The sequence below is a fragment of the Neomonachus schauinslandi genome, chromosome 3 (genome assembly GCF_002201575.2).
Source record: "Neomonachus schauinslandi chromosome 3, ASM220157v2, whole genome shotgun sequence".
Taxonomy (NCBI): domain Eukaryota; kingdom Metazoa; phylum Chordata; class Mammalia; order Carnivora; family Phocidae; genus Neomonachus; species Neomonachus schauinslandi.
This window is the reverse complement of record NC_058405.1, coordinates 84203407-84218526: the sequence shown is the minus strand read 5'-3', so window position 1 is coordinate 84218526 and position 15120 is coordinate 84203407. Positions and strand designations below refer to the sequence as shown.

At 40.1% G+C, this 15120-nt stretch overlaps 2 protein-coding genes across 2 annotated transcripts in view; one reads left to right on the top strand and one right to left on the bottom strand.

The window, feature by feature from the left end:
- WDR33 (WD repeat domain 33) overlaps window positions 1-15120 on the bottom strand; it is a 114695-nt gene that overhangs the window by 75580 nt on the left and 23995 nt on the right.
- LOC110585646 (high mobility group protein B1-like) lies at window positions 1801-2433 on the top strand. Its single transcript, XM_044913585.1, has one exon. It carries the CDS (start codon window positions 1825-1827, stop codon window positions 2431-2433), a length of 609 nt encoding a protein of 202 aa, XP_044769520.1. The 5' UTR covers window positions 1801-1824.

Here is a 15120-nt window from a genome sequence, read left to right as displayed (position 1 = left end):
CAAAAAATCAATTTAAAAAGTTAACATAAGAAAAAAAAGTTAACATGAGCAATTCACTAGTTGGTAAAAACCAACCACCCATGCTGAGAATACACATATGAAATAAGTCAACTAAAAAGATAAGCATTTTAAGGGGCGCCTGGGTGGCTCAGTGGATTAAGTGTCTGCCTTCGGCTCAGGTCATGATCCCAGGGTCCTGGGATTGAGCTCCACATTAGGCTAGCAGGGAGTCTGCTTCTCCCTCTCCCTCTGCCTGCCACTCTCCCTGCTTATTCTCTGTCAAATAAATAAAATCTTATAAAAAAAAATAAGCATTTTAAGACTGCTACCATAAATTTGTTGATAACTAAATTGGACATTAAAGATCATTTTTTTTTTTTTGTGGGGAGAGGAGGGAAAGGGACAAGCAGACTCCCTGCTGAGTCGGAAGCCCGATGCGGGGCTCAACCTTACCACCCTGAGACCATGACCAGAGTCCAAATCAGGAGTCGGTCACTTAACCAACTGGGCCACCCAGGCACCCAAAGATCAATTTTAATTAACTCTCAGTGTAGGAGTTGCCCAATTTTTATAGCTTTCAGCCAAAGATTTAACTGCGTAATTCTTAAGCAGCCTCCACCGCATACTTAAGCTGAAAAAGTTACTGAAACATTTTAGTGGATACTGCACCGGACCAGTTTAATGCATGTTACTTGATACTGTACCTGGACTTTTAGATATTTTAAGGCTCTCATCTTCATTCTGATTTAATTTTCTGTGCCAAAAACTAAAAGCTAACTTTTACATATAATCCATATATGACCACAATTCTGGCTGTCAACTTAGTTAGAAAGTAACAATTCAAGGGGCGCCTGGGTGGCTCAGTCGTTAAGTGTCTGCCTTCGGCTCAGGTCATGATCCCGGGGTCCTGGGATCGAGACCCGCATCGGGCTCCCTCCTCCGCGGGAAGCCTGCTTCTCCCTCTCCCACTCCTCCTGCTTGTGTTCCCTCTCTGGCTGTGTCTCTCTCTGTCAAATAAATAAATAAAATCTTTAAAAAAAAAAAAAAAAGAGGGGCGCCTGGGTGGCTCAGTTGGTTAAGCGACTGCCTTTGGCTCAGGTCATGATCCTGGAGTCCCGGGATCGAGTCCCGCATCGGGCTCCCTGCTCGGCAGGGAGCCTGCTTCTCCCTCTGACCCTTCCCCCTCTCATGTGCTCTCTGTCTCTCTCATTCTCTCTGTCTCAAATAAATAAATAAAATCTTTAAAAAAAAAAAAAAAAAAGAAAGTAACAATTCAATATTTCAAAAGTAGGATTCTGAGATAAAGAAACCTGTACCATCAACTGTTTTCAATGGAGATAAAGTCAGTGGTTACTGAGTGTGGTTTTTATCCTTGTCATTAGCATACAGAGCAAGAGAGCTTTTCCATTTTTATGCTGTTTTTTAAAATGGATTGTATTAACTTATCAAGTATTTAAACCAATAAAAACTGAACAAACTAATTCTTACTGGATTACTGAATTCATCTTTGCAAAAATTAACCAAAACAATACAGCATTTTCTAGATAAAGTAAAGTGACCTCTTAAACTAGGAATAAGGAATTCAAAGATTTAATCATGAGTTGAAACCAGCTTTCCCAAAGCCAGGCTTTAAGGCTCTCATCTTCATTCTGATTTAATTGTATGGGATATGAATTGGGAAGCAGAGATTTTTAAAAGCTCCCAGATGATACTAAAGTGCAGCAAAAATTTGGGAAACAGAGCACCATAGAGACAGTGCCGGGGCAAGTGAGAGCCAAACGGGCACTGGGCGACTCTGTACCGCGCTGAGGAAAATAATTAAACATGGGCAAAGGAGATCCTAAGAAGCCGAGAGGCAAAATGTCATCATATGCATTCTTTGTGCAAACTTGCCGAGAGGAGCACAAGCAGCAGCACCCAGATGCTTCAGTCAACTTCTCAGAGTTTTCTAAGAAGTGCTCAGAAAGGTGGAAGACCATGTCTGCTAAAGAGAAAGGAAAATCTGAAGACGTGGCAAAGGCGGACAAGGCCCGTTATGAAAGAGAAATGAAAACTTATATCCCCCCTAAAGGGGAAACAAAAAAGAAGTTCAAGGATCCCAATGCACCCAAGAGGCCTCCTTCGGCCTTTTCCTTGTTTTGTTCTGAGTATCGCCCAAAAATCAAAGGAGAACATCCCGGCCTATCCATTGGTGATGTTGCAAAGAAACTGGGAGAGATGTGGAATAACACTGCTGCAGATGACAAGCAGCCTTATGAAAAGAAGGCTGCTAAGCTGAAGGAAAAATATGAAAAGGATATTGCTGCATACCGAGCTGAAGGAAAGCCTGTTGCGGCAAAAAAGGGAGTTGTCAAGGCTGAAAAGAGCAAGAAAAAGAAGAGGGAAGATGAGGAAGATGAAGAGGAGGAGGAGGAAGATGAAGATGAAGAATAAGTTGGTTCTAGCAGTTTTTTTCTTGTCTATAAAGCATTTAACCCCCTGCACACACTCACTCCTTTTAAAGAAAAAAAACGAAATGTAAGGCTGTATAAGATTTGTTTTTAAACTGTACAGTGTCTTTTTTTGTATAGTTAACACACTACACCAAATGTATCTTTAGATAGCCCTGTCCTGGTGGTATTTTCAACAGCCACTAAACTTGCCTGACACAGTATGGGGGTTGTAAATTGGCATGGAAATTTAAAGCAGGTTCTTGTTGGTGCACAGCAAAAATTAGTTATATACAGGGATGGTAGTTTTTCTTCAGTTGTCTCTGATGCAGCTTCTACGAAATAATTGTTGTTCTGTTAACTGAATACCACTCTGTAATTGCAAAAAAAAAAAGTTGCAGCTGTTTTGTTGACATTCTGAATGCTTAATACAATTTTTTTATTAAAAAAAAAATTGGGAAACACCAGACATCCAAGTAACTTGGATAGCTTACTTCTGAAACAGTTTCCTTAGAGCAGCAAGGTCCTAAACTTTTTATTTCAGGACACCTTTACTTTAAAAATTGAGCATTCCGGATGCCTGGGTGGCTCAGTTGGTTAAGCGTCTGCCTTCGGCTCAGGTCATGATCCCAGGCTCCTGGGATCAGGCTACCTGCTCAGCAGGGAGACTGCTTCTCCCTCTGCCTGCTGCTCCCCCCTGCCTGTGCTTGAGCTCTCTCTCTTCGACAAATAAATAAAATCTTTAAAAAAAAAAAAAAAAAAATTGAGGATTCCAGGGCACCTGGGTGGCTCAGTAGGTTAAGTATCTGCCATAAGCTCAGGTCATGGGATGGAGTCCCACATCAGGCTCCTTGCTTGGCAGGGAGCCTGCTTCTCCCTCTGCCTGCAGCTCCCTCTGCTTGTGCTGTCTCTCTCTCACAAATAAATAAATAATATCTTTTAAAAAAATTGAGGATTCCCCCAAATTTTTGTTTATTGTGATATTTATAGACATTTGCCATTTAGAAATTAAAACAGAAAAATTCAAAATATTTAATATGTATTTAAGACAGTGATAAACCCTCCTTTCACGAACATGACGCCAAAGACAAAGAAGGAAGCTCCTGCCTCTTCCAAAGCCAAAGCCAAAGCCAAGGCTTTGAAGGCCAAGAAAGCAGTGCTGAAAGGCGTCCAGTCACAAAAAAAGATGTGCATATCAGCAACATTCTGACATCCCAAGACACTACGTCTCCAAAGGCAGCCCAAATATCCTCGAAAGAGCACCCCCAGGAGAAACAAGCTTGACCACTATGCCATCCTTAGGTTACCCCTGACCGAGTCAGCCATGAAGACAACACACTTGTGTTCATTGTGGATGTTAAGACCAACAAGCACCAGATCAGTCTGTGAAGAAGCTCTGACACGGACGTGGCCAAGGTCAACACCCTGATCAGACCCAATGGAGAGAAAGCGTATGCTGGACTGGCTCCTGACTATGATGCTTTGGATGTTACCAACAAAACTGGGATTGTAAAGAAAAAAAAAAATTTAGACCATCTAAACTGAGTCCAGCTGGCTAAATCTAAATATACAATTTTCACCATAAAAAAACAAAAAAAAAAAATGATAAACCCACTACAATCATTATTTCCCCTTCCCCAAAAACTAGTAGAGTGACATTTTTTCTTACATTTTTTTCATCTCTTTAATGTCTAGCTTAATTTAATTGAAATGACTAGATTCTCATGTCTGCTGCATTCAACCTGTTGCAGTATGTTATTTGGGTTGAAGTATAAATATATGGACTTACACAGATATATATTTATTTGTAAAAAGGAAATGTATTTTAATATCCTTCTCAGAAAATTGTGAATATTAATATTCCAACAAAATTTGACAATGTGGCATCTAAAATCACATCAATAAGGGGCGCCTGGGTTGCTCAGTCGTTAAGCATCTGCCGTAAGCTCAGGTCATGATCCCAGGGGTCCTGGGATCGAGCTCCACATCAGGCTCCCCACTCAGCGGGGAGTTTGCTTCTCACCCCCCACCCCGGCTCGTGCTCTCTCGCTTTCTTAAATAAATGAAGTCATTAAAATATAAAAATAAAATTAAATCACATCAATAAGCTTTTAGTACTCTGTTACATTAAAGTGCATTTGTTTATTTTGCACTTTGGAACTTTTAACCAAACATGACTTTACATCATGCACTGATCATTTAGAACACACTGGTTTCACAGAACTATACATATCATCTAACTCACATTTCTTATAAAACAAAATAATCATTTTTATTAAAATCACCATTGGTCTTCAACTAACATCTTCTTTAATTAAGATAGAAGTGTTTGTTAAAGTATGTGTAGAAGCATATGGGAATAGCCGTTTACTTAACTCACTGAAACCAGAGTATTTTTTTTTTAAGATTTTATTTATGGGCGCCTGGGTGGCTCAGTTGGTTAAGCGACTGCCTTCAGCTCAGGTCATGATCCTGGAGTCCCGGGATCGAGTCCCGCATCGGGCTCCCTGCTCAGCAGGGAGTCTGCTTCTCCCTCTGACCCTCCCCCCTCTCATGTGCTTTCTCTCTCTCTCAAATAAATAAATAAAATCTTTAAAAAAAAAAAAAAAGATTTTATTTATTTGACAGAGAGAGAGAGAGCATGAAAACGGGGAGGGGCAGAGGGGGAGGGAGAAGCAGACCCCCTGCGGAGCAGGGAGCCTGACGTGGGGCTCGATCCCAGGACCCTGAGATCATGACCTGAGCCGAAGGCAGACGCTTAACTGAGCCACCCAGGTGCCCCAAAACCAGAGTCTTTATTAACCATTGTTTAAGTAACATCTTCTTTCATTAATACATACGTGTATTATTGAAATACACGTAAACACGTGTAGAGGCGTATGGGAACAGCAGTATGCTTAACTCATTTGAACAACACTGTGTTTAATGCATCCTTCTTTTATTATGGCACCAGTTTGTAAACGTATGTGTAGATACATAAGGGAACAGCCATATGCTTAACTCACTGAAACCAGACTGTGTATAAACCATCTTTCAAGTAACATCTTCTTTCATTAATATATATGTATTTGTAAATGTATGTGTAGAAGCATATGGAAATGGTCCTGTGCTTACCTCTTTGAAACTACACTGCATATAGTGTCTCTCAAGAAACATTTTCATTTATTAAAACATAAGTGTATGTAAACTTACATGTAGAAGCATGTGAGAACAGCCATATGTTTATCTCACTGAACCTACACTGTGTGAAAACCTTCTTTCAAGCAACATCTTCTTTCATTAAGATACAAATGTTCGTAGACGTATATGTGGAAGCATATGAGAAATAGACCTGTCCTTAAAAAAATAATAATTAAAAAAAGTAAGAACTATTAATTACTGGGAAACTCAATCTCACAAGGCAGATACAAGTGTTCAAAACTTGTCTCTCCTTACAAATCAATTTTTATCACTAACAAATACTGACAATTGTTTCCCTTGAAGCACAGTCTACCTACATTCCCCTTCAAGAAAAATACCTGCCATATACTCATTTGAATGCCATAGCTTATCATTCTTTTCTTTTAAATTCATTTAATATTGGGGCACCTAGGTGGCTCAGTCATTAAGCATCTGCCTTCGGCTCGGGTCATGATCTCAGGGTCCTGGGATCGAGCCCCACATCAGGCTCCCTGCTCAGCAGGAAGCCTGCTTCTCCCTCTCCCACTCCCTCTGCTGTGTTCCCTGTCTGTCAAATAAATAAATTCTTTTTATAAATAAATAAATTCATTTTAAAAATTGTGATGGAAATATTTTTTTAAAGCAGTATGGCTTCTTTCACTTAGCAGTATGTATTTGAGGTTCGCCATGTCTTTTCCATGAGTTGATAGCTCATTTTTTTTTAGCACTAATATCCCATTGTCTGCATGTACCACTTTGTTTATCACTGAAGGACATCTTGGTTGCTTCTAAATTATGGCAATTATAAATAAAGCTCCTATAAATATTCATGTGCAAGTTTTTGTATAGTCATATTTTCAACTCATCTGGGTAAATACAAAGGAGGAAGAGGATTGCTGGATCCTTGGTAAGAGTACACTTAGTTTTGTAAGAAACTGACAAACTATCCAAAGTGGCTACACCATATCGCATTCCCACCAGTAATGAATGAGAGTTCTTATTGCTCCATATTCTCACCAGCATTTACTACTAACAGTGTTTTGGATTTGAGACATTCCAGTAAGTGTGTAGTGGTATATCGTTGTTTTAACAGACAGTTCCCTGATGATGTGTAATGTTAGGCATCTTTCCATATGCTTATTTGACAACTATATATTTTCTTTGGTGAGGTGTCTGTTTAGATATTTTGCCCATTTTTTTTCTTTTTTTTTTTTTTGTCAATGTAAGCTCTACACCCAACATGGGGATCATCTCACGACCCCAAGATCAAGAGCCACATGCTTGGGACACCTTAGGTGGCACAGTCGGTTAAGCATCCAACTCTTGGTTTTTGCTTGGTCATGATCTCAGGGTCTTAGGATCGAGCCCCACATCAGGCTTCATGCTCAGTATGGAGTCTGTTTAAGACTTTCTCTGCCCCACCTCTCCTGCTCGCACGCTCTCCCTTAAATAAAATAAATAAATCTTTAAAAAAAAAAGAAAAAAGAGGGGCACCTGGGTGACTCAGTTAAGTGTCTGCCTTCAGCTCAGGTCATGATCCCAGGGTTGTGGGATCAAGCCCAGCATCGGGCTCCCTGCTCAGTAGAGAGTCTGCTTCTCCCTCTCCCTCTGCCTGCTGGTCCCCCTTCTTGTGCTCTGTCAAATAAATAAATAAAATAGTAAAAGAGAGAGAGAGAGAGCAACATGCTCTACCAACTGAGCCAGCCCATTTTTTAATCAAGTGCCCCTTGCCCACTTTTTAATCAAAGTGTCCATTTTCTCAGTTAAGTTTTAAGAGTGCTTTTCTTTTTTTAAAGATTTTATTTATTTATTTGAGAGAGAGAGAGCGCACAAGCAGGGGGAGCAGCAGACGGAGAGGGAGAAGCAGGCTCCGTGCCAAGCTGGGAGCCTGATGCAGGGCTCCATCCCAGGACCCTAGGATCATGACCGGAGCCAAAGGCAGACACTTAACCGAATGAGCCAACCAGGCTCCCTGTTTTAAGAGTTCTTTGTATATTTTGGATAACAATCCTTTATCAGATATATCTTCTGCAAGTATTATCTCCCAGTTTCTGGCCTGTCTTCTCATACTCTTGGTTAACTTGGTTTTAAAATTACATTCACCAGGGCGCCTGGGTGGCTCAGTTGGTTAAGCGACTGCCTTTGGCTCAGGTCATGATCCTGGAGTCCCGGGATCGAGTCCCGCATCGGGCTCCCTGCTCGGCGGGGGGTTTGCTTCTCCCTCTGACCCTCCTCCCTCTCATGCTCTCTCTCATTCTCTCTGTCTCAAATAAATAAATAAAATCTTAAAAAAATAAAATAAAATAAAATTACATTCACCAAAAAGTGAACTTTAGAACTTAGAACATTTCTAAGTTTTGACAAATGCACAGAATCACAGAATAACCACAATCAAGATGCAGAACCCTGTTATCAATTTCCTACCACTACCCCTAGTCCCTGGCAACCATGTTGTTTCTGTTTCCCATCACTGTACTTTTGTAGAATGTCATATAAACACAATCACACATTGTGTACGCTTTTGAGTATGGCATTTTTCATTTAGCATATGAGATTCACCAATGTTGTTCCAAATAACAATAATTCCTTTTTTCTTGTTGAATTCTATGGATATACCAGTTTGCTTATCCATTCACCAATTCAGGAACACTTTAATTGCCTATGGCAATTTGAACAAAATTACTATTGACAGTCACGTGTAGTTTTTGTGTGAATGTTAAGTGTTCATTTTTCTTGGGTAAATATCTAGGATTGAAACTGTGGGGTCATGTAAGTTTATATTTAACTTTATGGGAAACTGCCAAAAGATTTCCCGAAGTGGCTGTATCATTCTACATTCCCACTAGCAACGTAATGAAAGTTCCAGTTGCTCTACATCTTCATTAATACTTGATATTGTCAGCTAGGGAGAGGAGGGTTGTTTGTTTCTTAGTCGTCCTAACAGATATATAGTAGTATTTCATTGTGGTTTTAATTTGCATTTCCCTCAAGACTAATGATACAGAGCATTTTTTTGGTCCTTACCACCCATATATCTTATCCAGCAAAGTTTCTGTTCAAATCTTTTGCCCATTCTTTAATTGGGTTGTTTTCTTATTGTAGAGGGTTTTTTTCTTTTTTAAGATTTTATTTTTTATTTATTTGACAGAGAGAGGGAGGAGGAGAGAGAGCACAAGTAGGGGGAGCAGCCGAGGCAGAGTGAGAGGGAGAAGCGAACTCCCCAGTGAGCAGGGAGCCTGACATGGGGCTCAATCCCAGGACCTTGAGATCACGACCTGAGCCGAAGTCAGTTTAACTGACTGAGCCACCCAGGTACCCCTAGAAAGATTACAAAGATTTTTCTCCTTTGTTCTCTTCTGCCAATTGTATTATTTTACATTTTACATTTAGATCTCTGATCTATTTGAGTTCATTTCCATATCAGGTATAAGGGATGGTTTGAAATCCTTTTTTCTCATATGGTGTCCAATTGTTCCAACTGCATATGCTGAAAAAGACTATCTTTTTTCAGGGTGCCTGGATGGCTCAGATGGTTAAGCATCTGCCTTCGGCTCAGGTCATGATCCCAGGGTCCTGGGATCGAGCCCTGCATCAGGCTCCCTGCTTGGCGGGGAGCCTGCTTCTTCCTCTCCCTCTACTGTCCCCCCTGCTTGTGCTCCCTTGCTCTCTCTGTCAAATAAATAAATAAAATCTTAAAAAAAAAAAACTATCTTTTTTCTACTCAATTGCTTTTACACCTTTGCTGAAATCAACTATTTTATGTGCATCTACCCTCAATATCTTGATTACTGTAACTTTACAGAATGCCTTGAAATCAGCTAGATTTCAGATCAGATTCTCCAACTCTGTTGTTCTTTATCAAAAGTGATCTAGTAATTTGTATTCTTTTGCCATTTTATAATTTTTTAAAGCAGATTATTACCTATAAAAATGTTGCTGAGATTTTGATCTGTATGAACCAATCTGAGGAGAAATTACATTTTAACAATACTCCGTCTTCAAACCACAAACAGGTAATTCTCTACAATTATTTAGGCCTTCTTTGATTTGCTTCATCCATGTTTTGTAGTTTCAGGCACACAGATTCTATACATGCTTTGTCAGATTTATACCTGGTTCTGGTGCTATTTAAATGGAACTGTATTTTACTTATTTCCATTCACATTGTTCACTGCTAGTATAAAGAAATACAGGGGCGCCTGGGTGGCTCAGTCGTTAAGCGTCTGCCTTCGGCTCAGGTCATGATCCCAGGGTCCTGGGATCGAGCCCCGCATCGGGCTCCCTGCTCCGCGGGAAGCCTGCTTCTCCCTCTCCCACTCCCCCTGCTTGTGTTCCCTCTCTCGCTGTGTCTCTCTCTGTCAAATAAATAAATAAAATCTTTAAAAAAAAAAAAAAGAAATACAATTAATTTTTATACACTGTCCATTTATTCTGCAACCTTGCTAAATTCACATGTTGGTCCTAGAAGCTTTCTTATAGATTCCTTGGAGCTTTCTGCATAGGCAATCATGTCATCTGCAAATAGGGGCAATTTACTTCTTTCTGTTCCAAAAGCTTTATTTCTTTTTCTTGCCTTATTGCACTGTTCTCAGTCTTAAAGGAGAAAGCATTCAGTCTTTCACTATTAAGTATTCTCTATTAAGTATGACATTAGCTATAGATTTTTGTAGATGCCCTTCATCATGTGAAAAAAAAAACCCGTCTATTCCTAGTCTATAAGAATTTTTATCAAGTAAGTATTAAGAGGGGTGCCTGGGTGGCTCAGTCAGTTAAGCATCTGCCTTCAGCTCAGGTCGGGACCCCAGAGTCCTAGGATCAAGCCTGATGTCAGGCTCCTGGCTCAGTGGGGAGTCTGCTTTTCCCATTCCCTCTGCCTGCCCCCCCCCATCATGCTCTCAGTCTCTCTCTCTCTCTCAAATAAATAAATAAAATCTTAAAGAAAGAAAGAGACAGAGAAGAAAAGAAAAAAAAAAAAGAAAAGAAAGAAAGAAAAAGAAAAAGAAAATTAAGAATTGGGGCGCCTGGGTGGCTCACGCCGTCGGCTCGGGTCATGATCCCAGGGTCCTGGGATTGAGCCCCACATCGGGCTCCCTGCTCAGCAGGAAGCCTGCTTCTCCCTCTCCCACGCCCCCTGCTTGTGTTCCCTCTCTCGCTGTGTATCTCTCTGTCAAATTAATAAATAAAATCTTTAACAAAAAAAAAGAATTTTGTCAGGGGCGGGGCGCCGGGGTGGCTCAGTTGTTGAGCGTCTGCCTTCGCCTCAGGTCATGATCCCAGGTCCTGGGATCGAGTCCCACATCGGGCTCCCTGCTCGGCGGGAGGCCTGCTTCTCCCTCTCCCACTCCCCCTGCTTGTGTTCCTGCTCTCGCTGTCTCTGTCTCTGTCAGATAAATAAATAAAATCTTTAAAAAAAAATAAAATAAAATAAAAAATAAATAAAAAATAAAAAAACCCTATATAATGAGTTGGTAAGTATTCCTTCTAATATTTCCTGAAAGAGACTGTACAGAATTGGTATTATTTCCTCCTTAAATGTTTGGTAGAATTCACCTGTGAAACAATCTGAACGGACCTCAACTTTCCTCTAACGGAAGGTTTTTAACTATGAATTCAGTTTCTTTAAAAGAAGACTATTCTGGTTATCTGTTTCTTCTTGAATGAGTTTTGGTAGTTTGTTCTTTGAAGGAACTGATCAATTTCACTAAAGTTGCCACATTTTAGCATAGAGTTGTTCATGTATTCTCCTACTATTATTTTAACATCTGTAAGATCTGCAGTGATAACCCCTCTTTCATTCCTGATATTAACTTGGGCTCCTCCCCATCCATGCCATGCCTCTGTTTGAACAGTCTTTCATCCTTCCAAGTAAAAAAAATAGGTTCCACAGAAAAAGTGAATATTAACATTACAAAATTTCCTCAACGGAACTGTAATACTTCTGTAAGTCGCAAAAGTGCTTTATCCACACTTCCCACTTCATCACACACTATGCATTAGTCTGCTTGGCTTGCCATAATACACTAGCACAGACTGAGAGGCTTAAACAAACATTTATTTTCTCACAGTTCTGGAGACTGAAAATTTGAGACCAGGGTGCCAGGTTCCTGGCTTACAGATAGCCACCTTCTTGGTATGTCCTCACATGGCAGAAAGAGACAACACGTTCTCTGGTGTCTCTTCTTTTAAGGGCGCATCAGGAGGCCCCTATCTTCATTCCCTCATTTAAACCTAATTATCTCCCAAAGGCCAAATCTCCAAATCCCATCGTATTGGTGGTTAGGGTTTCAACATATGAATTTTACAAAGACATGATTCAGTCCACAGGATGCTATATTTAAAAAAAACACATACTCAAGGTAGGTGGGAGGATGGGTGACTTAAGTGATGGGGTTTAAGGAGCACACCTGTCATGATGAGCACTGGGTGATGTATGGAGTAGCTGAATCACTATATTATACACCTGAAACTAATATAACACTGTACGTTAACTATACTAGAACTAAAATAAAATAAAACATATACTCAAGGGTTGACATATAATTATTTTTAATGCTTCACCAATGACATTTCAAGAGAAAATGGCTTTTTTCTTCTCAACCACCAGTGTGAGGTGGTAGTAAACATACAATGACTATTAGTACAGTTTGGTACCACTGCCCTGAACCATGCTAAGGAGACAGGAGTTTTATCCATTACTATTTTCACACCATAAGTACAAATGTTAACACAGCAAAAGGCCTAATAATATCTTAGTATAATTATGAAAGTAGTTCTGAGGGGTGTCTGGGTGGCTCAGTCAGTTAAGCACCTCAGGTCATGATCTCGGGGTCCTCGGATCAAGCCCTGAGTCAGGCTCCAAGCTCAGCGAGAGTCTGCTTGTCCCTCTCCCTCTGCCCACCCCCACCCCCACCACTCATACACTGTCTCAAATAAAAATCTTAAAAAAAAAAAAAAAAAAAGATGGGGCGCCTCGGTGGCTCAGTTGGTTAAGCGACTGCCTTCAGCTCAGGTCATGATCCTGGAGTCCCGGGATCGAGTCCCACATCGGGCTCCCTGCTCAGCAGGGAGTCTGCTTCTCCCTCTGGCCCTCCCCCCTCTCGTGCTCGCTCTCTCTATCTCATTCTCTCTCTCAATAAAATCGTTAAAAAAAAAAAAAAAAAGAAAGAAAGTAGTTCTGACCTGTTTTAACACTCACCACTGCCATACAGAGTTAAATTCAAATAACTAGCACAGAAAAAATTTTCACAAACTACGAAGTATATTAGCAATTTAAGGTATTATTACAAATTATTCACAGGAGCTATAACCAATACTGAAAACTTGACCCATTCCTAAACTTTCCAAATTCACTTATGAAGATAACAAAAGCTTTGCTTTCAACTTACAAATATAAACCTTAGAAGGAAATGGGAAAATTTACAGAATCTAAAAAAGAATAAATAAAACTATCTTGGTTGGCTATCCTGGTTGTGATGAAACAAACGAATGAATAAAGCAAGACAGTGGTGCTACAAACACACTCACGTTTGTATATGCTTATACACTTACAGAAAAATATACCAGAAACATTACCAGTGACTGTATCTCAGGAAGGGAACTAGATGACTTAATGTAAGGGTGAGGAGAAATTTAGTCAACACTTTTGAATGTCAGACCATCTCTTAAATGTATTACCCCCCCAAAATAAATGAAGTTTGTTTTACTGGTAATAGTTAATGTTTTGGGGTACATTAAAAACTCAATTTAAAACACTGTAGGGGCACCTGGGTGGTTCAGCCAGTGAAGTGTCTGCCTTCGGCTCAGGTCATGATCCCGGAGTCCTGGGATCGAGCCCCACATTGGGCTCCCTGGTCTGCGGGAAGCCTGCTTCTCCCTCTCCCACTCCCCCTGCTTGTGTTCCTGCTCTCACTGTGTCTCTGTCAAATAAATAAATAAAATCTTTAAAAAAAAAAATAAAAAAACAAAACACTGTAAAATTTCACCCTCTTACTCAACTTGGAAAACAGAAGCCAAAATTCAGTTTTGTTTTTAAGAATATATTTTTCTATTCCAGCATACATGTATAACCTCTCTAAAGCAATAATACAATCTCTTTTAATGACCAGATATTATTCATTTATAAATGACAAAAATATAAATTCAGTTGCTTATTCTATGTTGGATTAAGATTTCACCAAAAACCTGGGATAGTTTTAACTGGAAGCTCTGTAAGACTGAAAAACAACATGCGTGCTATCCATATGATAGGTCTCTCCAAATGGAGAATTCAGTCCGATATAGTATGTTTAGAGAACTGACAGTCAGCTTCACCATTACATTATTTCAAATACACAAGGCAAAAGCCTAACATCTAATCTATTTGGAACACTTTTTTCTTTAAATACTTTTAACCAAAATTCATTTTACTTTTTTTAAGATTTCTTTGAGAGTAAGCGAGTGCTGGAGTGCAAGTGGGGGGAGGGGCACAGGGAGCAGGAGACAGACTCCCTGCAGAGCAGGGAGCCTGACACAGGGCTTGATCCCAGGACCTTGAGATCATGATCTGAGCTGAAATCAAGAGTTGGACACTCAACTGACTGAGCCTCCCACCACACCCCCAAAATTAATTTTAAATGGAAAATACGACTGTCAAAAAAAACAGGTGTCCTTTCACATGTGCTTATGCAATACTGAGAGGAAAAGAGGAAAGGGATCCTTAGTCTAGATTATGAGACTAAAGAGACATAACTAACCTTGATGGAACCCTGATTTTTTTTTTTAATATTTTATTTATTTGACAGAGAGAGAGAGAGAGAGCACAAGCAGGGGGAGCGGGAGAGGGAGAAGCAGGCTCCCCGCTGAGCAGGGAGCCCAACCTCGGGGCTTGATCCCAGTACTCTGGGATCATGACCTGAGCTGAAGGCAGATGCTTAACCAACTGAGCCACCCAGGCACCCTGGAACCCTGATTTAAAAAAAAAAAATTTTTTTTAAACAAGTGTCAGCAAGGATGTGGAGAAAAGGGATACCTTGTGCACTGTTGGTGTGAATGTAAATTGGTGAAGCCACTATGGAAAACTGTATAGAGTTCCTCAAAATATTAAAAACAGTACTCTATGATCCAGCAATTCTACTTCTGAGTATTTCTCTGAAAAAAACAAAACTACTAATTCAAAAAGATATGCACCCTATGTTTACAACCTCCCAAGTGTCCATCAACAGATATATGGATAAAGAAAGTGTGCGTGTGTGAATTAAGCACTGCAGTATTATCTGGCCATAAAAAAGAATGAAATTTTGCCATTTTGGACAACTTTGAGGGCATTATGCTAAGTGAAATAAGTCAGACAGAGAAAAACAAATACTGTATAGGTGAAACTTCTATGTGGAGTCTAAAAACAAACAAAAATAGCCACACGCATAAACTTAAGAAAACAGATTGGTGGTTGCCAGAGGCGGGGGATGGAGGTGGGAGACATGGGGGAAGGGGATCAAGAGGTACAAATTTCTAGTTATAAAATAAATAAGTCATGGGGATGTAATGGACACTGTGG